This window comes from Crinia signifera, chromosome 9, assembly GCF_055691185.1.
Source record: "Crinia signifera chromosome 9, ASM5569118v1, whole genome shotgun sequence".
Classification (NCBI taxonomy): domain Eukaryota; kingdom Metazoa; phylum Chordata; class Amphibia; order Anura; family Myobatrachidae; genus Crinia; species Crinia signifera.
Genome location: NC_139225.1, coordinates 100,602,315 through 100,628,234, shown reverse-complemented (window position 1 = coordinate 100,628,234; position 25,920 = coordinate 100,602,315). Strand labels below are relative to the sequence as shown.

General features: G+C 40.0%; 1 protein-coding gene across 3 annotated transcripts in view; it reads left to right on the top strand.

Annotated features, from left to right (window-relative positions):
* The window catches only part of AFF2 (ALF transcription elongation factor 2), a 481,449-nt gene that overhangs the window by 298,511 nt on the left and 157,018 nt on the right, over positions 1-25,920 (top strand). For all 3 annotated transcript variants that reach the window (XM_083159453.1, XM_083159452.1, XM_083159451.1), the window contains exons 5-7: positions 858-944; positions 2,566-2,602; positions 4,104-4,155. In XM_083159453.1, coding sequence (XP_083015579.1) covers positions 858-944; positions 2,566-2,602; positions 4,104-4,155 — 176 coding nt within the window. The remainder of the gene's footprint in view (positions 1-857; positions 945-2,565; positions 2,603-4,103; positions 4,156-25,920) is intronic.

The following is a 25,920-nucleotide window of genomic DNA, read 5'->3' as shown; positions in this document are numbered from 1 at the left end:
TAATCAATATCATTCAATGGTGATGGACAAGAACACTTGAATCGGATACTTCAGTCAGTTCAGTGAAATCGGCAAGTGTATTATTTATAGTTGTTCACATACAGAAAACCTTCAGGTCACCAGTCAGGTCACACATATAAAACTGATCTTTCCTGTACGCTTTGTTGTGTCAGAGCTTGCGTGTCTTGCTGATATCCTGGTATGTCTTTAATGTAAAATATTAAGTAATTACAGATATATCTGATGTGATGTGGTCTCTTTGAAGATCTATTTTCCATTTTAATTGGGAAGTACTGGGAAAACATTAATCATTTAACATGAAATGGCCATAATAACTTAAAAGAATTCTCTATGGAAACAAAGGCTTGTGAAAGTATTGACAATATGATCTGAAAAAGCATTTGTGTTGCCTGCGTGTGATGTGTGAAGCAGTGGGAAGAGTGGAGAATCGAGCTAGTGGAGAGGTTGCCATTGACAACCAATCAGCATTGAGGTAACATTTATCAAGTCCATTCTATAACATTCTAAATAGCAGCTGATTGGATGCCATAGGAAACTTCTCCACTAGCACACTGCTCCACTTTTTTCACTGCTTCATAAATTCAACCCAACGGTGCTCTTCACCACAGGTGTGAAAGCTGTTAGATACCAAGAATGTCTTGCCCATTTGATTGGCAAATATTCAGTAAATTCTATTGGGAATCTTTTATTTTGAAGTCATAGTGATAACCTAACATTTGTGATCCTGTATTAAAAAGCACTGTTCTAGACTAAGGAGCACTGTTGTAGACTACACAGTTTGAGATGTACTGTTCACACTCACCTCCGTTTCTAAAGCTTGTTTTCTTGTCCAATAGGAAATGACCCATTCTTGGCCCCCTCCTCTGACTGCAATACACACCCCATGTAAAGCTGAGCAGTCAAAGTTTTCAATACCCAGCAAGGTAAGCTAATATCACTAGATTTCGAGACACAGGAAGCTACACCCTTCTACCCACACACACACATACGCAAACACACATACACCAAATACTCCTACTTTTTACTGTTATGTTATAACTCTTCCGGTCCAGTTATACAGAACAAGCAAATTCATATTACTGCCTCCCTTTATTTGGCAGTGGAAGGGAGTATAAGGTACAGGCTTAATCAAAGATGCAGTCTCTTAGTTGTGGTTTGCAATTGATCCTTCAGGTCACTCTGGGTGGTGCCTGGATTTCCGAGTCTGTGTCTGGTCTTCCAGGTCTGTGAACCAGGAGTCCATGTGCATAGTAATGCCGGTGGCTGTGGGGCATGCTTGGAGTGATCCATGTTGGATCCCTCACCCAGGGCAGCGGAGAGATGCACTTAGGTTTCTATGGGGTAAAAGCAGCTACAGCAGGTGTTACCCTCCACAATGTAGCCACATTGGAGTGGCTTTAGTGAATTCGGAAAACCAATAAAAACCAACAAAACTGGGTTTTACCCACATTTCTATCATCCCAACCTCTGCAAAACAAATATAATGTCTTTGAAATATATTGTTCACACACCTATCAGGTTGGCCCTGCAGCACAGCCGATACCGGTACTGTACAGTATATCATGCAGATATCTAGCTGTGTGTAAGGCCGATCTGCTCTCAACAGCTCGGCTACAGCAGCCATTAAATATGATGTCACAAATGGACAGGCATATTCCAGTGTCTCTGGCGGGTGTTAAGATTGGAAAGTGTTTATGCACAAGATCATTTATGCATACAGCTAACTATCTGATGGTCAGCATATCGGTATGGCATACCGCCCATCAAATAAGTATGTACCCTGGCTTAGAGTTGCCGTAATGTCATTTTAAAACTTTATTATTTTAATAAAGTCATTGCTGTGTGCATTTATTGAAGAATCAGTTGCACAGTATGTCGCTGTTTGAAATAGGCACTCATTAATTGCTGAGTTATATCTAGCAACTACATCACCGCAGTCTGACCAGTGCCTGCCAATTTAAGTGAAAACATTTGGGACAATGTATTAATTCCATTACAGGCAACCCTTTCTATAGAGCTATTTTGGTCTTTATAAAATCATCCAAATTTCTGGAATTGTTTAATTAGTTATAGTAACAAACCCCCCCCCACAGACACACACACAAATTAGCAGTCAATATCATATTCTGCTAGTGATCTAGCGATCTTTCTACCAAAATAAGTCAATATTCGAGATATGATATGGTCTTTTTTATTATTTATTTATTTTTACTGTTAAGAAAACGTGGATAATTTCTACGAAATTATATAATCGAAACACCAATAAAATTGAGTACAACATTATTAAGTAGGCATAAAGTTGCTGAAATGTGTGACATACAGTATAATGTATTTTCTGAAATTTAACAGTATAATGTACTTTTACATTTTGGCTATTTATTCTTATCATTTAATCCCTACTCCAGTCTTATGAATTTTAGATAAGGTTAAACATGTGATTGATAGACGGAGATAATGCACAAGCCTCTAGCTATGTGACCTAAATCTTTATATCTAGATGATATGTGGATTACTGTTTTGATTTATTTATGTTTATTTTTACAGGACTCTCAACATCTGACCTCAGGATACAGCATACAAAGTATGTATTTTGTTCACCTAGATAATCATATTGTATTGCCTTACAATACAATTTGCACTACAAGATGTTTTATTAATAGCGAGTACAATACAATACAATACCTTTCCTATCAGTTAAATAAAATCCGAGTCATGCAATTTTGTTTTGTACCTTTTCCACTGATAAAACTTAATATAACTGATCAGATTTCTTACCACAATTTAGTGGGTACTTGTATAAAAACTGGTACAGTGGAATGGTTGGTACTAGCCATAGTAACAAGTCAGGTTTCATTTAATCTTGTAAAGCAAACTAGAAAAACGTTTTCCATGGCCAATAACATGTTTTTTTTTTTCCTTTGCGCATTTTGAGGTTTTGTCACTAAGAGGTTTGTGAGGTTTGAGGTTTATTCACTTTTATCCTGTAGAAGGTGCTAAACAAATAAGAAATTCAGAGGTAGATTTATTATGCTCGGTGAAGTGATAACGTGTTTGGTTTTTTATCACCGACCAATCAGCTCCTACCTGTCATTTTTCAAACCAAGCCTGTAACTGGCCGGTGATAAAAACCAGACACTTTATCACTTCACCAAGCTTAATAAATCTGCCCCTGAATCGTATTAGTTGCTATGGGCAATCTTCAATAGAACTCCCATCTTAGTAAATAAACCCCTTTCAGTGTTTTCCACTGTGTTTTGTTTTTAGAGCATGATATCCGTATTTTAGTAAAATGTAAATAATACGTGGTTTTTTAAAGCAACACTTTATTTGATTTCTTTATTTGTTTACGATCAAACTTTTAAAATAGGAAACAATTGTTTTTTCCACTGTGCCACAATCATTTTTTCTACTCCTAGATGTAGATCTTAGAGGTAGATGTATGAAGCAGTGATAAGGGAGGAGAAGTTATAAAGTGCCTGGTACTTTATCACCGGCCAATCAGCTCTTGACTGCCCCTTTTTAAACCCAGCCTGTAACTTGGCCGGGTTTGGCCGGTGATAACTCCTCCCTTATCACTGCGTCATACATCTATCACTCAGTTCAGTATATTCATATGTAATAACCCTCTGGTAGCTGTGTGTGTCCTAATGGAAAAGAACATTATTTAAGTATCTTATATAGGGCCTGATTCTGGTTCATGCGCTAAGTGGCAATTTTTTTGCTGATTAGCGAGCGGGTTAACGCCGGCCGAACAAACGCACTACCTTATCTGCTAAGCCAATACACAGTACACTCCGCAATGCAAATGGATGTGTATGTGTGACCATCTAATTTTTTTTTTTTTTTTCACAAACAGTAATTGCCTTGGAAATGATTGAGAACTGGGCAGGCACTGACAATAGTTGTATTTACCAGTCAGTAGGAACAAATATTACAGCACAGAGCGCAGAGAAAGGGAAGACAGTCACAAAGTTCTAGATTTACTCATATATACATGAATAATATTATTGATAGCATGTATATTTCCTTGTATGTGGCTCAATCGTGATATACAGCTATTAACATTTATGTGTTTGTCCTAGAACGATGCGATGTTACAAGCAAACCTGCAGTGAAATCCATCCCACAAAAGTCGTAAGTTATTTTATTATTATACCAGTGCTTCTATTTTCTGTTTCACTTGTGTATTTCTTACTCATTTTGATTGTTTGTATCCAAAAATAATCCAAAAATCCAAATCCCCAAATTATTTAGTTTTCCAAGTATTTTTTATTACCAACAGAAACTGAATTTTAACAGTAGATAATAAATTGTATCCTATTAAAACAGAATGTTGGTGGTAGATACATACAAGACATGTTTGAAATAAATAATATACTGTCCTACATATTAGATAAATGGGAAGTTACCATAGCAAACTAAATAAAGGCAATTTATCAATTAACTGCATGACTTGGGTATTAAGTTAAGGTCACCAGGTAATAAAGGGGATAATTGATGTTTGTATGAAATTGCACAGCCTCAAGGAAGCAGCCATGCAATTCATTGTAATTCAAAAGCAGCAGCAAGCATCTGTGGGAGATAGATACCTCCCAGGGATGTCAATGTTCTGCCGGACTGGTTTCCTCTCGGACGTCAGGTTGTCCTATCAATGGCCGCCATTTAGTCACACCTCTGGTTGCCAGCTGCCGCAATTGCAGCTAAGCTGCTGCACATGCTCAGCCACAGTACCCCTTCCCTTGGACCTTTGCAGAGCTCATGAGTGACAACATGTGGCTCCTCTTGCAGCCTCCAGAATGACTCCTGCAACAGTGCTGCATCGCAGGAGCTGGGAAAAGTAGGATTAATCATGGCTGTAATTTAAAGGAGGTACATCACAATGGTTTCTGTAGGATTTCACAACGGACACAATAAAAAGGTCATAGTACCAACACCCATTGACTGACAGTCAAAATATCGACACAGATAAAACACAACATGTTCAAAATACCAAAATCTCTAGCATGTGTGCTAACTAAGCCATTATTATTACTATTTTTTGTTGACAGGTAGGTCCTATTTTTACTCCATCATTGCGCCAGCTCAAAAGATATTGTTCAGGACTCTCAACGCAAGGTGACCAGTCAAATCACTTGTGAGCCAACACAAGTGACGTATTCACCTTTTTTCTCTTTTAGCGCATATTTATTAAAAGTTAATTCTTAATCAATCACTCAATTTACACCTTCACCATTATTATTTGTTAAGTGTGCCCCAAAAAACCTCACATATGTTCTCTTATAGTCATCTTCGTGACACCCCTTTTTTTCATGTTCAAAATACCGACATGGTCAAAATACCGACATTTAAAATGCCGAAAAGTCAATATGCTGACATGAGTTTCTATGTTTTTTTTTGGTGTCTATGTTGACATAGGTCGACACGAACATAGTCTGTGAACTTATGATATCTTGTGATAAATGTGAACTTGTGAATAATGAATGTCGGTAATTTAACTGTCGGTCATTTAGTGACGGGATTATGACAGTTGTTATTGTGCCCATCGATAAATCAACTGCTACCCATCGCAACCTGTACCACGGTCATCTAAGCATTACAATCAGGATTTCTGCAGGGAGTGGGAGGGGGTTTTGAGATATGTACTTAATTATCCACAGACGGACCCCAGTGGCAGAAGAAGCACTCTAGTTAAGTGGCAGTAAGTGGGAGGGGTTAGGTTGGTTCATAATGCAGCATCGCCATTGGGGTCATGGCAGACAATGATCCCGCAGTCTGGAAATGAAGGTCGTTGCTTCAGCCCTATTGGATATCAGAGCTTGGTGGAGTCCTTGTACATTTGCCAGCCTATCCACCCTGTAGCTACTCCAATGGTCCTATGTATTCTGCATGTATAGCATAGGGATATAAAAACCACCCTGTTATCATATATGTGTGTATAACAACATCTCAAATGATTTATTTTATTTATGTATGATTATCTGGCGTAATATATAAATAAGCATTTCCATTCCTGGACTATGTTATATTAAGTAAGTAATAGCAAATTAATACCCTATGATCTAGAGATTCCAACACTGATGACAATGTCCAGATCCCTGTAAAGCACAGGATTAACCTTGCTTAACAGCTGCTTATTCCTCTTTTGAGACATTCTAAGTACCACTAGGCTTCTATGGGCTCCTCCGGGAACCACTAGTTTACAGTATATTTTATTACTTTGTGTTGTCACTGTGTCATACATTATTATATGGCGAGCAAGCAACCCAGGGAGAGACAGCTCTTGGGAACGTATTCAAATGAAGACATTATGCAGCTGTTAGCAGCATAGTTCTGTGGTCTCCAGAGTTCCAAGTATCACAGTCACAACTTGTATATTTGTAAAGCTGAGTACTGCTAAGGGTTGGGGAGAGAATTCAGTGGAGAACATGTTCATATATATATATATATATATATATATATATATATATATATATATATATATATATATATATATTGTGGCAGAGAGCGCAACCTCAACACTGTGTGACTCCTCTGATGTAGTCCTGTGGTAGTATAATAACATCTGCACTCTACCACCGTGTGTAACTGTCATTACTCTGGGGGTTCTCCATCATGATATTCCTGCAGATTTCATTCCAATCCCTATTCTAATTTCTGAATGGAAATACTACTTTGTCCTGTAATGTGCTTCCTTCTTCTATGAGTAACTATGGGCCTTATTCTAGTTCAGTCGTTCTGACAAAATCCTTCTTAGATGGACAAAACCATATGCACTGCAGGGGGGCAAATGTAAAATGTGCAGAGAGAATTAGATTTGGGTGAGTTATTTTGATTCTGTGCAGGGTAAATATTGACTGCTTTATTTTTACACTGCAATATAGATCTCACTTTGAAGTAAAACCCCACCTAAATCTAATTATATCTGCACAAGTTACATCTGCCCCCCTGCAGTGCACATGGTTTTGTCCATCTAAGAAGGAATTTGTCAGAAAGAGTGAACTAGAATAACCCCCTATATTATATTAATATATTTATTTATATTACTAGCTAAGGCCGCTCAAAGTAAAAGCTTTAAAAGCTAGTCTGTTACCTTGTGATTGCCTCTGGGTTTCTGTATGTGTGAAAGAGAAAGAGATGTAGTTTATTTGTTGCCAGCAGATGTCAGTGTTTCGGTTACACACAAACACTAGACACAAAGCTGGCACTTAGGGCCTTATTCTAGTTCACTCTTTCTGACAAAATCCTTCTTAGATGGACAAAACCATGTGCACTGCAGGGGGGCAGATGTAAAATGTGCAGAGACAATTAGATTTGGGTGAGTTATTTTGTTTCTGTGCAGGGTAAATACTGGCTGTTTTATTTTTACATTGCAATATAGATCTCACTTTGAAGTAAAACCCCACCCAAATCCAATTATATCTGCACAAGTAAAATCTGCCCCACCTGCAGTGCACATGGTTTTGTCCATCTAAGAAGGATTTTGTCAGAAAGAGTGAACTAGAATAAGGCCCTTAGTCACAGAGTCACAGAGTGGCAGAGGCCTAAAATCAGCACCACCCTGCCTTAATCAGAACTCTTCGCAGTTATGCATCAGGCAGCCTTCACATTAAATTTCTCAGTTTTGTGATTTGTCCCCATATGGTTTTAATTATTCTTATTTTGCCCAATTTTTCTTTATTGCCCTTTGTATTACTGTACCCTAATGTGTTTTTCCCTTTCATTTCTCAGCAGTGGATTTCCTATGCAAATCCACTGTGGATTAAATCTTCAGAAGTTTTGACCCTTATATATAGATATATATATATATATATATATATATATATATATATATATATATATATATATATATATATATATATATAAAACATGCCAGGACTTGTGTTGAATATAATTGCCCCTTTAAATTCAGTGGCCAACCTTGCTGGCAATGTGTTGGCCTTCAAAAGTGGTACATGCTGTAGCACATGTAACCCCTAGACTTAGTGTCGGATAAAAAACAGCTGTCAAAACCTTGGGGCTACCCGAGCAAAAATTTTAGGGGTCCCTCACAAATGATCCCCAAATATGTTTTCATATTACCAACGAACAGTCTACAGTCTGGAAGCTGTAAAGTGAATCTGATGTCTATGGTTTATATAGTATGTACTTTAAGTTGTTAATCAACACATTAATATCATATTCTCTCTATAGAGATTTATTGTAATGTTTTTGTTTCTGAGTTGATAAATTGTTATCCATCTTTTTGAAACAAAAAAGCATGATTGTCATTTTCTTTCTAGATCAATTCAGTATTATTTGATGTTCTTGCACATCCCTAAAAGTCTCTGAGCCCATAGGCCGGTGCCTCTGCTGCCTATTTGGTAACCCGGGTTTTGCCTAGATTTCTAAGAAGGAGATAACATTAACACAGGGTTGTCAGCGCCCTTGGTGCTTTTTATAGCTTTGAAGGTGTACAAGATCTCTCAGCAGTATTGTGATTGGCATAAGAACCTCTTCACTTTATTCTTCCCATCACTTTCCTACTTTATCATATTGCTTTTGTTTCCTTTGTACATACCTGTAAGACGTATACATGTAACAGTACTGACCCTTTCAACATAACTTCACTGGTTTACTTTTTCTTTCATAAAGACACTATCCCGGTCAATGATTTGATCAGTTACAATTGTAAAGTGAGTGCTTTCTTCTGTAACCTTGCTGCACCCTTGTTCTCGTAATCCTCTTCTCAATATCCTCACCTGCTGAACTCCACTAATTCCTTTGATATATTTACTGAAGCAGCTGAAGCTTTAAAGCTATACTAATCGTGAGCACAATACAGTAGTTGTCTCACTGTGATAAATATAGCAGCAGGAGATACAAATACTGTATAATCTATCATCTGCGTGCAATAAAATATAATGCATCATTACTCAAATACACGTGTATGAAATGAAAATGACATAGTTGTAAATGTGTTTCTTTGTGAATATAAGGGCAGCATTTCTACCCCAGAACTGCTAGTTAACTGATATTTATAGACCTATCATTGAAATATATTTGGTCCCATAGGGCCAGGTGTACTTAACCACCAACCAATCAGCTCCTATCTACCATATCACAGGTTAGGTTTGAAAAATGTCAGTTAGGAGCTGATTGGTTGGTGGTTTATCACTCTCAATTTTATCACTTTTCAAGCTTAGTACATCTGACCCTGGAAATGAAAACAGTGTCAACATGAAACGCATATGTGTGTTCTCTCCGGGGCATGCTATTACTATATATTTCAACATTATTATTACTAGTCTTAGCATTCCCTCGCACTCCCTCGCTCCATTAGACTCTCCCCTACCTTGCAAAGCTTCAAACGGGCACTGAAAACTCACCTATTCATCAAAGCATACCCTTCCACTGCATAAACCAGCTGGTTCTCCGACCCCTTGCCTGTTTACATCCTGCTATCTAACCACCACCCACTCGCTTGCACCTCTTGTAATCTGTCTGTCTCCCCTTCCTACTAGATTGTAAGCTCCTCCGAGCAGGGCCCACTTCCCTCCTGTTGTCAAAGCCCACCTCTCTTCACATTTCACTCACAGCTCTCCTATACTCCAACACTCAGTGACCATCTTTGTCTGCATACTCATCTCCATCATTGGCCTCAAGCCTCTAGTTGTATGTTGATTGAGTCCTCACTACTTACATTTAAGCTGTAATGTGTATTGATCTGTGGCGCTCTTTATTTGTACTGTATTTTTGTTATTTATTCAATGTTATGCCAAGCTTTGTCTCCCTGTATTGTTCCTTTGTACGGCGCTGCGAAACACTTGTGGCGCCTTATGAATAAAATTATAATAATAGCATAATGAGGAATGATGGAATTCAAACGTAAAACATCCCAGTTACAATGAGCTGACCTTTATTAGCTGAAAAAGGAAGATTTTGGCTGAGTAATGACTTCTCAACCTTCCACAGCTCTAATGGTAGTTGCTAAATTCTAGTTGGCTAAGAGACCTTTCACGCCCAGGGGGAGGAGCAAGGCCGGGGAGCTTGCTCCTTCACTATCTACGCCACCACTGGTTGACTTTAGTAACCAGGTGGCGAGTGAAGCTAGCCACCGTTCCCGAAGCGTGGCAAGGGAAGCAAACCCACAAGGGTCCGTTTGGGACCCTTGTTCTCAGCTTGCTCATCCTCTCTCTGCACCCTCTCCTCCCTGGTGACGTCAGGAGGTCCCTTAGCCCACTTCAATTTAGACCTAATCCCGCTCTAATACATATCTCGCAACTGTGCCTATTACAGCAGGACAGTCCCGCTCTTTTTTGAGAGTAGGCACGCCTAAAAAAGGTCCCTCTGCACATGAATGTCTAATGTAATTTCATGAGTTTTTTTTTCTACACCGTCATACAGTGCCGGATTTTCCATTAGATACATGAGTCATGAGCCTATAGGTGGCATCTGCTGTTAGCAGCATAGTTCTGTGGTCTCCAGAGTTCCAAGTATCACAGTCACAACTTGTATATTTGTAAAGCTGAGTACTGCTAAGGGTTGGGGAGAGAATTCAGTGGAGAACATGTTCATATATATATATATATATATATATATATATATATATATATATATATATATATATATATATATATATATATATTGTGGCAGAGAGCGCAACCTCAACACTGTGTGACTCCTCTGATGTAGTCCTGTGGTAGTATAATAACATCTGCACTCTACCACCGTGTGTAACTGTCATTACTCTGGGGGTTCTCCATCATGATATTCCTGCAGATTTCATTCCAATCCCTATTCTAATTTCTGAATGGAAATACTACTTTGTCCTGTAATGTGCTTCCTTCTTCTATGAGTAACTATGGGCCTTATTCTAGTTCAGTCGTTCTGACAAAATCCTTCTTAGATGGGACCCTTGTTCTCAGCTTGCTCATCCTCTCTCTGCACCCTCTCCTCCCTGGTGACGTCAGGAGGTCCCTTAGCCCACTTCAATTTAGACCTAATCCCGCTCTAATACATATCTCGCAACTGTGCCTATTACAGCAGGACAGTCCCGCTCTTTTTTGAGAGTAGGCACGCCTAAAAAAGGTCCCTCTGCACATGAATGTCTAATGTAATTTCATGAGTTTTTTTTTCTACACCGTCATACAGTGCCGGATTTTCCATTAGATACATGAGTCATGAGCCTATAGGTGGCATCTGCTGGGGCTGGCAGTTTTTTGTATGGCCACCGCCGTGGTGCCAACTCCTGCTTTGACTTCTCTTGGCCTTTAAGCTCTTTTGCATGGCTGCCACCTCCCACAGGACTTCCATGGTCTCTTCTATCTTCACCTGGTGGGTGGCAGCCTTTAAGCTCTTATGCATGGCATCCACCCATCCAGGGCTTCCATGGCGTCTTCTCTTTTCATCTTTTGGGTTGCTTCCTTTCAGCTCTTTTGCATGGATTCCGCCCATCCTGGGCTTACACAGTGGTTTTATCTTTATCTGGTGGGTGGTGGCCTTTAAGCTCTTATATATGGCTGCCACCCATCCAGGGCTTTCATGTATTCTTCTATCTTCATCTGGTGTGTGCCAGCCTTTTAGCTCTTTCTCTTGGGCGCTGCCCATCCAGGGCTTCTACTGCGCTTTTAGCTTCACCTGATGGGCCGCCGCCCATCCAGGGCTTCCGAGGCATCTTCTATCTTGACCTGGTGGGTGGTGGCCTTCAAGCTCTTTTGCATGGGTAATGCCCATCCAGGGCTTCCATGGTGCTTTTATCTTCACCTGGTGCGCAGCAGTCTTTAAGATCTTTTGCATGGCTGCCACCCATCCTGGGTGTGATATGGGAGGATCATGGTTGTGTTACTGCTATCAGACTGCATTCTTAGATGCATAGCTGTTTCCACAGTGGCAATGTTTACACAAACACAGGTGCAAGTGCAGCTGGTGGATGCAATGGTGTGCTGATGGTGAACACAGATAGTGGATAATGGTAAGGAAGTTGTAAAGTTATTCATAGTCATGACAGAGCAAGACAATTAGGAAATCACTACAGAAGAAAATTTGGGTCACCAGGGACATAGCCAGAACTTTGAGGGCCCAATAGTAACATTTTACAGGGGCCACCACCTAATGTTTTTAGGAAACACTTCAGAAGTCCCCTGATTTATTTTGCCTTTATTTTTACACATTATTTGCTGCTCCTTCTGAAGCTCCTTGGCAGCTATTAAGTCTTACATAACAGCCACAAATCTGCAGGTCCTTCATGGCTGACAAGATTGCAGATTACATTGTACGTGTAAATAGAGAGGAGGAGGGGTTAGGCACCAACTAGCTCCTACCTATGGGAGATACTTCCCAATGCAGGGAAATGCTAGAAATGTTTCGAGATCTTCCCTAATTTCACCACACCTTCCCTTATCGAGAGAGTCCGAATCTCATAGCTCAATCATGTCTTAGCTCACTCCATAAAGGCTATAATCAAGGCCAAACCTACTTTTGAGATGTTTCAGGCTCACTGATAAACTCGGCTGTCACTGTAAAGGTGAAATGTAAGCATGGGAGTTAAGGTATCTCATATCAGTGTAGAGCTGTAGGCAGAGAAAGGGACCGCCACCTATATGAGCGCTTACAAGTAACAATTTTTAGGCTGGAGCCCATTTGATTAGCCGCTAATTTCATCACATGGTAAACAAATATATGACTCGGGTCAATGGCCCTACAGCAATGGCAGCCCCTGCACAGACTATACCTATGCCCTTTGCTGTAACCCAAAACAAGTCATACTGTATGTTTTACTTTTTTTGTCTAAACTAGGTATGGCCAAACCAGTCCTCATGATCTAACAACAGTTCTCAGTTTCCTGACCACCTAGCTCAGGGGTAGCCAACTCCAGTCCTCGGCAGCTACCAACAGTTCACATTTTCCAGATCACCTTGCAGGTACACAGGTGCACTCATTACTGACTGACACATTTTAAAGGATCCACAGGTGAGCTAATTATTTCACTTATGATTCTGTGAGGAGACCTGGAAAATGTTAATTGTTGGTAGCTCTCGAGGACTGGAGTTGGCTACCCCTGACCTAGCTCGTATACAAGTGTAGACATTACTGTTAAATTTACAAACGTGATGCATTCTTTACCGAGGCATTTTACAAAACCACAGACGGCCTGGAAAACATAAACTGTTGGCAGAACTCTGTATCCGCCCATGGTCTTGATTGTATTAGAAGATGATACCAGATGCTCTGTAGTGGCTCTCCAGGCTGCCGGATACTGTTTGAGGCATCAAATACAGATGGCACCAGGGCAGCTACCATGCCACCACTAAATTCACTGCTAGCACTTCCCTAGTTATAACCCTGTAATTATCCTCTGTGGGTTACAACATCTATTTTCTGTGGCCAATCTTTGTAAATGTTACTGTACTTATTTACTGATAACAGGGTTACCTGTTAGATGATGTAATTAGTAATACATTAATGCATTAATTAAATTGTGTACTTTTCACTAACTCAGTTTGTAATTATAAACTTCTCCAAATGAACAGTAAATCAATATAGATGTAACTGTAAAGCACAATGAAATATGCTGGTACTATATAAGCAGATGTTAATAACGTTAATAATAACAAATCTAAAATATAAAATATTAGTTAAAATACAAATCTATTGGTAGCTATTAATAGTCCCATCTATGTCATGCACAGTGAGATCAGAGATGCGCACCGTAGGCATCTGCATCCCAGCAGCACCCACAGGCAGCGCTTAAAGTGGCCATGCAGAGGTGGGGCAACTCATTTCTCTATGCCCCCAAATTCCCCCCCTTCCCCCCCCCATTAGGCAGAGACGGGGCCAGTGGTAGGGTTTTTGGCGGTGCAAACTATAATGCTTTTCTGTGAGAATTACTGTGCAGTACCAATGTGGAGGTTAAAATGCTCCACCTCACCATTAGAGGTGGTGGAACTCGGTTCCACCCCATTCTACCTCAATTTAACCCTTGTCCACGGGGATGAGGTAGACCACAATAGAGAAGAGGCTCTCAATAGGGGAATGTATAGTGGAAGAGGGGTCATGGGGCAGAGTGTTCCATTTATTAGTAGCTAATAATTACTAATGATTGACACAATCCCTAGAAATATTTATTAGTGAATATATTATTAGATTAGAATATTCTGTGATCATAATATCGTATGAGCATTATTGTTTTCAGATGTTGCCCATTGCCTGTTAGCATGCAAATAGATCATCTCAGCCCAGTTAGTGGATTTTGTTCTTGGCTAATGAAGCCCTTTACAGTAAGCCTTCATGGCACAGAATTACAGCCAATTTTGGCTGCCGGATTCTTTTAAATGTTAATTTCCACATAATCTGTGAAGCGAACACCAATTACTATGCAAAATAGTGACTGTTTTTTAACCTTATCATGTTCCCAAGACACTACTCTGGCACTTTTAGTGAAGTCCTGGATGTAAAAGGTTCAGACATTCACATACAAATTATGCTAAGTGAGAAGTGACATTTTATTAGAAGTTATGAAAATGGTATTTCAGGCTAAGACGCATGTGAAATCTTAAGGAGTTTTAACCGAAGTTATTTTAAGAAACCAACACCTATGATTAATCAAATGTCCTTTTTGTGACTCATAATAATAGCTTTGTGTATCTAAATACATCCAGCATAAATAAATACTTGTCTTCACCTGTACAACTTTCCTTCAGAATTCTGTCTCTATTAGTTCTGATTTATATGGAAAGTTCAAATCAAATATATCTTTATTATCATCAAATGCTCACATACAATGAACGAAATTCAAGTGTGAACAGTACAGCATAGAAGAACAAGTAAAAGGAAGCAACATCAGAACACAAGACCATTCTTAAATCCAACTATTATTACCACTAATTATTAAGAGTACAAACTGATGAGTTCCCAACTAACACAACAATAAAAAATTGATTAAGTATGTGATATGGATTGTCGCCGCATATACTTTATAAGGTCCCCTCCTTACTTAAATACACAGTCGATATCTACATAAAGGTTTCTTTTGATTTTCATGCCATTTGTAGCTGATAAACCATGTCTCCATGTTGTATTCTGGACAAAACAAACAATTTAAGTCATAATAAATTAGCAAACCACAATTTGTATTAATACAATTGAGGAAAGTATCTGTGCCCCCTTGATGACTTTGTCAAATAATTCATTCACATAGGTAGAAGGATCCATGTTTAGAAGTGAAGAGGGACCAGTGGACAAGTACCCCAAAGATAACAAAGATAACACTCTTACTGTAGAACGCCTTTTGACCCAAACATTTGTTTGTCAGCATGCTTATTGGATTTACTGTACATCTCAAAGATTGTCTGAAATTAAGGTGCTCTACCTGTTTAAGATACTAAGTTATTCAAGGTATGAGCAGTGCCGATCACATCTAGGACCACTAAGGCCCTACATGGTAATATCGATTGGCCTGATGATAATTGCTGTAGGTGAATACACAGATACCACCTGTTCTCAGGTGAAGCTTCCAGAATCATCACAGAAGGATGTAGAGACAGCATAAATGGAAGGAATAGACAGTGCTGCCATTAACCATCACATGGTATAATATGACTTGAAAACCAAGAAAATCAAAAGTACAGAGGATGGAAGAGTAATATAAGAATTAAGAATTAATGGATTACCAGAAGATCTGGAACTACCTTTATTCCAGTCCTATCACAATAGGATTTTGGATATAGGACTTTAATTGTAGGTTCATTGTCTGTGAGTTAATTGTTTATCAAATGGCCAGATCATGTATTTTTGCTCGCAGCCCACAGGGCTGTGCAGAAAATTCATGAATCTAGGCCGAGGGGGCAAGTTCCGATTCCTGTGCCAGCCTTTGCATACAATTGAATAGTAAATTGCCGCCTTCATGTTCAAGGGTGTGTTACAGACATGTATCAAAAGTCTGGCATGAGTGAGCCACCAGGTTAGATGCAATTTTCCTAGTGCAGGTGGAGTATCTCTTATCCAAATATCCGTTATCCAAATTATTCTGAAAACCATACTTCTCAAAATGTACTATTATTTTTTCTTTTTGGCTAAAAACCTACTGGGACATCTGCAACTGCACTAGTGAGGAAATGATCTGTAACTGGCACTAAATATGTGCAATAAAATGATTGCTTGGTATTTAAATTCAGTGTCTTAGATAGTACACAAACTTTGTTCCATGTTTTAAAACCTTGTTTAATGCACAAATAAAATATATTTGTGTCTATTTCATGTGTTTGATGTGCTTATACAACACAAATGCTAGATACCCCAAGATACCTTATTCAAATATAAAAATATTCCAAAGTACGGAATAATCCGTTATCCAAAATTCTTCTGGTCCCGAGCATTTTGGATTAGGGATACATAACCTGTACTGGACATCTTTTTACCTTTTTTATTTGCCAAAAATGTGTCTTATGCGCAATGTGGTGTGGCTAGAATGCACCAAGACATAGCACTGATTAATTTGATATTCAGCACTAGTTTATCTGTCACACGGAACCTGGCATGTGTGAGGACACATCTGCAATTTAATTGACCCCTGTGTATGTACATATCTGCTGTAAGCTTTTTATAAAATGTACCTTTGTCAGGTCTGCTTTTCTAGCCCTTCTGATGTTTTTCACTGCAGCTATAATAAGAGTTTCCTTGTAAACTGTATGTTTCAAATAACTCTGCACACTGTAAACGGTGTCTAGCCATGTATCCCAATTTCCGCCAAGCCCCTCCTTTCTATACTATTTCTCCTTCCTTCCTATACCCCCTGTCCTTTCTTTCTTGCCCCCTCTGGTTATTGATCTCACCTCTTCCTCCCACGACCCAAAGCCTATTTAACACATGAAAGTGGATATGGATGGATCACTATTTATGTGAACTATGTGTACCACCTATTGTCCCATGACTCACTGCTTTTTGTGATCTGAGCTGCCATTGGCTACTACTCTCCTTTATGTTTTGTATTTATTTTTTTCATCTTATATGAATCTTTGTTTTTTTTTATAAATTTGTCTACAAGGAGATCAAAGGAAACAGAATGCCAAGGTCATGGGGGGCACCCTATAATAAAATGCATTGGGCGAGATGCACTAAGCCTTTCAAAGTGATAAAATGGAGAGTGATAAAACACCAACCAATCAGCTCCTTCCTTTCATCTCTCAAACCCAGCCTGTGACATAAAACTTAGGAGCTGTTTGGCTGGTACATTATTACTCTCCATATTATCCCAAGATAATCAGACACATAGAAAATACTTTTTAAATCTTTTCTATGGAAATAAAAAAATAATTAGGAATGTAAATGGGACCACATGTTTTGAATGTCCTTTATTATATTGTCCAGTTACCATGGTACAGTAACTACAAGTTGGAAAACGAAGCTCTGTATTGAAGTAGTAGGACATGTAACACTGGTCTGCTGCAGTGACTCTTATGCTGAGGTTGCTCAGTGAGGAGTTCCTAATTGAAATAATATGCGTAAAGTAAAACATCCATGTGGATTGTTTTTCTAAATGTCAGTGAATGTTACGCCTGCTGGAAATTATGAGACATACTGTATTACATCCAAGTTTTGTGTTTTAAACATAAAATACAATAAATAGTATTTTTAATTAATTGATACAACCCAGAACACCAACATGAATGAAAAGAGAAAAAGAGCATTAATAATATTGCCATTGTTTGCTAACATTCAAACTTAATTTACAGTTTAGTAGTAAAATCTCTAAGCCCAAGGCCGTCTACTTACTAGATAGATCACATTGAACAGCAGTTGGAGAAATGTTTATTATTAAACAAAGTACAGGTTGAGTATCCCGTATCCAAAATGCTCGGGACCAGGAGAATTTTGGATAACGGATTATTCCGTATTTCGGAATATTTTAATATTTCAATGATGTATTTTGAAGTATCTTGCATTTATGCTGTATAAACACATAATATACACACAAATATATTTTATTACCACATAAAATACACACAAACATATTTTAATTGTTCAAAAAACAAGGTTTCAAAACGTGAAACAAAATGTGTGTACTATCTCAGCACTGAATTTGAATGCCAAGCAATCATTGTCTTGCACATATATAGTGCCAGGTACATATCATGTCCCCAGTGATGCTGTTACATATGTCCCCAGTGAGTTTTTAGCAAAAAAAAAATTTTTTTTCACTTTCTGGAATGTCCGTATTTCGGAATAATTCGGATAACGGATATTCGGATACGGGATACTCGACCTGTACAGCAATTAAAGGGGGAAAATGCGTTTGGGCTCATTACAACATTATATTAATGTGGCTGAGGAATCGGACAGCAGTGAGACATACCTGAGGTAGTCCCAGTACTTGATATGTGAGTCATGTAACATATGGCTCACATACAATACTACCCTGTGACAACCTCTTTGAGGGCCAGATGTATCAAGCTTCAAAAAGTGATAAAATGGAGAGAGATAAACCACCAGCCAACCAGCTGTTACAGGCTGGGTTTGAAAAATGACCGGTAGATGCTGATTTGCTGGCTGTTTATCACTCTCCACTTTATCAATTTTTGAAGCTTGATACATCTGGCCCTAACTGAGCCCCATCCCTGCAAGCCAAATCACATGCTTATAATAAAATCATGCCATGGTGGTCTCCATCCTCTTCCCATGGACCTTCCTTGTTCCTGTCACCATGTCACTTCTTTAGAAAATGAGAGAGATGTGGGAGGACCAAGCACTCTTTCAATATAATTGGCAGTCTCCCACAAAACAACAACAAAGGATCCAGGAAGGTAGGTATGATGTGTCCTGGATCTAATGCACCTGTAAGTGAACCTAGGCAGTCACCTAGTTTTGGGGGTCTTAAACACTAAATGCGTAATGTCACTAAATGAATGTCCTTATGTTATCCTGGTCACTTTTTCAGTATGCTCCAGCTGCTCATATGGATGGGAAACAGCTGACAGCTTCTTATCTGTGAAGCTACTGATCGCTACTCTTCCAAGTTGTGATGGGAGGGCAGTGTTGTGATATGGTCACTACATGGTGTCACACTCATAAGAGAAGAACAAATCTGCTTCCCATGCTTGACACAATTTAAGAATTCGGGGTGCTGGGTCACAACCAATTGTGATGGTGGTGGTGGGGGTCATACAGTATGTTGATATGCTGACATAAGTGTCCTGGCAAGTGCACCTGTACAGTCAATGCAGAATTGCATCTATAACACATAAACAGTGCAATCACAGTTTAGATTATTAATGGGAGCACAAGAACATTATCTTCATTTATTAGTAGATTTATTATGGAGAAAATGCTGCTTTTATTTGAAAAAAACTTGAATGCATTTTGGCTGTGTCATGTGACAAAGCACAGAATGAAAAACACACACACTATTGAAAAATATCCAGCATGTATGACTGCAGGACCCAATTATGTTCTTCCTAAAAAGAGATATTTGTTGTGGTTAATTAAAGAGAAAACACTGTAACTTATTTTATGTTTAACTTCCTTTGTGTTTCGGTTGCTTGAGGGTAATACTGACTGACATAGGACTGACGCATTTGCTAAACAGATTTTTAGTCTTGATGATGTTTTATGCTCTTTTGTTGACCTTGTTTGCTCTGGGAATCCTCAGTAAATATGACCTCTTTCTGTCATTCTGAGTCCCCTTAGAGAGTAGTTTTTCATACACAACTATTTACAATACGTTGTTGTATTTCATGATATGATTTGATTTAGTATATACTGTAGTATATGAGTAAATAACAGTTTTTAAACATATACTGCATTATCTTGGGTTGTGCACAATGACTGGAAGTGAGGGAAACATGCAGATAAAGCTGTGTGGAGAGGACTTTCAAAGGCAATTTAAATATAAATCTTTATTAAAAGATTGTCATGTAAATATCTATTATAGGCAGTTTGGAAAATCGCCATGAACAGATTTTAAAACACCTCGATCTTCACCTTGATTGCTTGAAAGACAGTAAGATTAGTTAAATGGGTACTTATGTAATATCTGGGCTCCCGTTTTTCTTATGAGACCGCGTCCCCTCCCCACGCTTCGGGCACGGTGGCTCACTGCGCTCGCCACACTATATAAAATCAACTCCATGCGTAGTTGGATAGTAGAGGTATGAAAAAATGGGGTGCATTTAACATGGGAGCCCAGATAATACATAAGTACCGTTAAATGTTTTATTGTAATGAGTGCAGAAAACTAATAGAAATACACATATAATTGAAATCAATTGGATAGAGGAAAATCTTAAAAAAATTAAAATACATTTTAAATGCGGTTGTAGAATTAACTACATGTCCCAGCAAACCCTGGGACATGCCTCATAGACCTGTGACACTGTATACTTATCTACTCTTTTGGAATGTTGTGGAAGCTCCTGGGCTCCGAGGACGAAGGCCAGTTCACTTCCTGAGTCCAGGCACTTGGTGATGAGATCTGCATTGAATTGCATCTTTAAGGCCACACCCTTCTTTAAAAGCACATTGATGATGTCTCTTTTTAGGGGTAGGTGGGGCCCATGATACCAATCCCCTCCACCTCTGCTAATTCCATATGGTTTGCGTTACCCATGTAGGAAGGGGGAAAAAGGCCCTTATGAAGCTATAAGTACCAACAATTGATGGCAGTTTTAAAAGCATACAGTACTTACCTAAAATAATCTCCTTTCCAGGAGAAATGATTGACTTGATAACAGAGTCTGCATATGTTAATGTACTGTATGTGAATTTAGATATGTACAGTAACTATGTACACCTTATCTATGTATATATTTGAATTACTATTATGGCCCCCCTACTTCCTCGAAAGAGACTCTTGTATATCCATAAAAGTTTCAAGCATGCTTTTCTCTGGTGAGAGTAACTCTTGACTTTAGCTTGATACTAAGTCTCCCAGGTACATAACATACGGTACTAACATAGTAGCCTTTTTATTGCATTAATGATCCCTAGGGGATTTAACATGGAGTTCTACTATTGTGAACACTGGATGTGAACCAATCCCATTGGATTGCCTACAAAGTAGCTGGGTTTGCATGAAGGTATAGAAGTCATATTTACTACCATATTAATGAAAGTTTCCGCAGGGCTAATGGCAGATTACATACAGCTTCAAATGGCAAGGCAGTCTGCCCAATATATTTTCCATCCGAAGCATTCATTATCATCATTTTTTTTGCCTCTTACACCAGCCCCATATTAATTATAACCACTCTTGTGTATTAATAGTGGTTCAAGCTAAATGTGTAATGTATAGACATTTGTAATGATCCAAAAAGTTGATTGTACAGAAATTATTATCAATTTGTTATTGTTTTAAAAATAGAAATTTGTTTAAGAGCGGCTCTGAAAATATATTGGCTGTAGGAAATTAGAATGTGCTGAAACACTCATCGGATTCTGCTCATATATAAATACTTTAACTATAATCTACTGCCAAAATTTCCTATTTTTATTTTTATTTAAATAAATGTTTTCCCCGATTTAAGTAATTTTAACGAGCCAACATAAATGCAAAGGGTTCTTTCTTATAACTGTAAGCATCTAGTTTACATGACAGTTTTATTATACCTTGTTCTAAAACTGCTGCTTCAATATCACAATAGCTCAGGACAATATGGTGTTATGGTTACATTCAACATGAGATAAAAATCAAACGACTTGATTACATTTAGCTTACGTTACCTTGTATTTACAAATGGTGCTAGAAACACATTTTAATTAGTGTTTTAATATCATATTCAAACATACTGAACATTTTAGTCTGTTATCTTGGAATAAAAATCAATGTTTAAACAAAATGAAATACCTTCAAAAGGTAGATTAGTAGATGGGGACTGGTATTATTTATTATTATTATTTATAAACAGTTTCTTATATAGCGCACACAGATTCCGCAGCGCTTTACAGAGCATAGTTATAATCAAAAACACATAACAAATTACAGTACAAGACAGTTTAGGCAGGGGCGTAACTAAGTTTTTAGCGCCCCCCCGCCGGATGGTTTTTCGGCGCCCCCCTCGAACACCCCCCGCCCGCCACCGCCCGCCACCTGCCACCTAACCTGACCTTACACTTACCTGTCCCCGCAGTCTGCATCTCGCCCGGCTCTCTGCCGGGACCTGCCTGACGTCACGGTCCCGGCCGGCTCCTGCTGCTGCAATGAAAACTGACTCTTAGAAAATGGCTGCCCCCATACTGCAGACAGAAAACTGTCTGCAGTATGGGGGCAGCCATTTTATAATAGTCAGTTTTCATTGCAGCAGGAGCCGGCCGGGACCGTGACGTCAGGCAGGTCCCGGCAGAGAGCCAGGCGAGACGAAGACCACAGGTAACTATACCTCCGCAGCCCCCCGGCGGCGCCCCCAATTTCTCTGCGCCCCCCCGCCACCGCGGGGGCTGCGGAGGTATAGTTACGCCACTGAGTTTAGGACAAGTACATGGTTAATATGGATAGTTGCACCAGGGGACAGGACACTGAATCAATTATCAGGGTGGCAAAGGTTTATATATTCTAAGAAAGGCACATAAGGAGAGAGGGCCCTGCTCGTGAGAGCTTACATTCTAAAAGGGAGGGTTAGACAGACTGGGGTGACATAGAAGGCGAAGAAGTGAGCTTAGACAGGTAAGGTTGAGAGATTGTCAGGTTTTATGCAGGAGGGTGGGAAGAGGTCAACTTAGTCTTTAATATTTTAAGTCTAAAAAAGTGCTGGGTCATCCAAGAGTAGACAGCAGAGAGACAGTTGGAGATATGAGTGAGGATAGAGGGAGAGAGATCAGGAAAGGATCGGTAGATTTTAGTATTATCAGCATAGAGGTGGTAGTGGAAGTTAAGTGAGCAAATAAGCTCACCCAGAGAGGACATGTAGAGATAGAGAAGAAGAGGGCCAAGAATAAAATGTTGGGGGACACCTATTATCAATGGAAGAGCAGGAGAGGTGAAGTCATTAGAGGTACAGCTGTGCATTTTTAAAACAGACAGTGATATGCAAGCAGAAAGAGTAATATTCAATGTTTGGTATGAAGGCAGGACCAGACAGACTGGATACTGGTTAAGGTTACACAAGGGTGGTTATTAAGGTTATGGAGGGGGGGGGGGGGGGCTGTGACTGTACTGGTTGGGGGTTAGGGGGTGGGCAGTGGGATGGTGGGCAGTTAGCTAATTTGGTAGGGAAGGGGGGGCGGGGTGACAACACTGGGATGGTGGGGGGCTCTGAGCTGGAGACAGGTGATGGTTGGTTAGATTGGGGGCACTGAACAGGGGATAGGGGATGGTTGGTTAGAGGGGGCACTGGGCTTGGGAAGAGGGATGGTTGTTTACATGTGGCCCTGGGCTGGGGATGGTTGGTCAGATGGGGGGGGGCACTGGGTTTAGGTCTGGGGACATGAGTGCACTGGGCTGGGGACAGTGGATGGTAGCCCTGACCTGGGTAATTGCTTCTCTGGTTTACACAATCCAGCTCCTCAGCTGCTGCTGCTTGAAGGTCCTCCATGATCTGTGCTGGTGCGTTTGAGGGGGGAGATGTCAAGTCATTCCTCCTGCCGGGTCTGAATATCTGCGTTGGAGCCTGCCAGGGAAAGTGCCAGGGAGGGAGAGCCACCAAGCTTTGCGCAGGGCTTTTCTGATCAGTGCCGGGGAGGGAGGCCACCAAGCCCTGCATGGGATCTTGCAATAAAAGTCGGGTGTGCCGCCAAGTCCCCTCAAATGGGTCTCACGGTCAGCGCCGGAGGAAGAGATGGCGCGACGGACAAGGGAGCCACCAAGGCCAGTTCACAAGCATCATCTTGTGTTTCACGATCAGCGCCGGGGAGTGTGCCAGTTCCTCCTGCTGGTTTTCACTTTCAGCGCTAGAGGAGTGGGGGAGTGGATCCCCCCCAAATATATAGGCAGGCATTAGGAAAGGGGAGGAGATCAACACAGCCTCTGCAGGGGCGCACACTTAAGAAAAAAAAGGTGTGGCCCATATACTGATATTTTGTTTTGCTATTTTCGGCATGCATGAAAGTTCCGGAAACCCCTTACTGTAGACCCGTAAATCTAACTGTACAATGGCGCGCACAGTTGCACATGGCATTGCTGCCAGTAGAGATGGTAACTGTATATTTCTGCAGATGTTCGCTAGGCTGCTAACATACGCAACCTACCAAACAGTCTGTATCACTGGAACCATTACCACAGCCCACAGTTATCACTCCTGAGCTGTCAGCAATCCACGTGGGATCATGCCTATATTATATGCAATTCAGAGTTTAACATTTTCCAAATGTAACAGGGAATTAATTGTTTTTTACTGTCAGTCTGATATGTATTTATTGTCCGTGACTGGAACCTCGTTTGATATTTTCCCTTCAGCTATTTTTAAAATGGTGTAACGGAGTAATGTGGATACAGAAAGTGAGACCATATTCCTTATTCTGTAAGCGGCAGAACTATTTCTGCAGTGTGAATCCTGTTCTACCCCTTTCACATCACAAAATGCAGGGTCGCACTGGGACTATGAAACGGTTCAGTACCGGAGCAACCCTGCATTTTACTCTGTTCACATCCCCTCAGCGAACTGCCAATATTGCCGGTTCACTGACCTCACCCAGGGGCGTAGCAGAGCATCATTGGAGGTGGGGGAGGAGGCAACGCTTAGTGCTGGCGCTGCTCCAAGCACTGCCTCCTCCATTGGTGTGAATGGGAAACGGGTCTCTCAACCTTAGTGACCTGTTCACACCGCAAAGCAACACGGCAACGAACCGGTAAGAACCCTTCTTTTTTACCGGTTCATATTGCCGTGTTGCTACTGCTTTGCAGGACCCGATAACCCCTTTCACATTGCACCAATTACCGGGTCTTACCGACATGAACCTGGTAATTACAGTAGGTGCGATGTGAAAGGAGTATAGGTTGTTTTTTATTTTACCCTTGTATGTCTTTTTTTCATGTATTGCTAATTGCACATTTTAACCTACGTAGTGCGTCCAAGATGGCCGCCTCTACTGGGACTCTCCTGTGTAGAAAGAGCCTGACTGGTTCTGATAATTATGCAATGATCTCTCCTATTCCCAATGTGTGTAGGAAGAATAATTTTTGGCATTGATAACACAAAATGTCTGTCACACCTTTGTATTTTATTCATTGTTTCTGTATTCTCTGAAAACCTAAACTTCTGTAATACGTTCATGTTATCTGTAATGTGTCCTGTGCCGAACTGGAGAAATTACTGTAGAAATCTAATTCTTCTTCTTCTTCCTCTTCCTCCTTTGTTAAATCTTCTTTTTATTTGTATTTATTATTATTATTATTATTATTATTATTATTATTATTTATCAGGAGTTTATAACCCATATATCATATAACCGACTTTCATTATTAGCATTATTAACATACAAAACATACAAATATAATGTTTCCCTACCAAACCTTGAGCACATATTAGTCGGAGGCATTGATTCATTACTCCATAAGCCCCACCCATTTGTATGGTCACCTCAGTGATCAGCGTGTAAGCCTACTCCATACGCCCCTCCCATTTGTATGGTTACCTCAGAGATCAGGGTGTAAGCCTATTCCATAAGCCCTGCCCATTTGTATTGTCACCTCAGTGATCAGGGTGTAAACCTACTCCATACGCCCCTCCCATGTGTATGGTTACCTCAGAGATCAGGGTGTAAGCCTACTCCATAAGCCCCTCCCATTTCTATGGTCACCTCAGAGATCAGGGTGTAAACCTACTCCATATGCCCCTCCCATTTGTATGGTTACCTCAGAGATCAGGGTGTAAGCCTACTCCATAAGCCCTGCCCATTTGTATTGTCACCTCAGTGATCAGGGTGTAAACCTACTCCATACACCCCTCCCATTTGTATGGTCACCTCAGAGATCAGGGTGTAAACCTACTCCATATG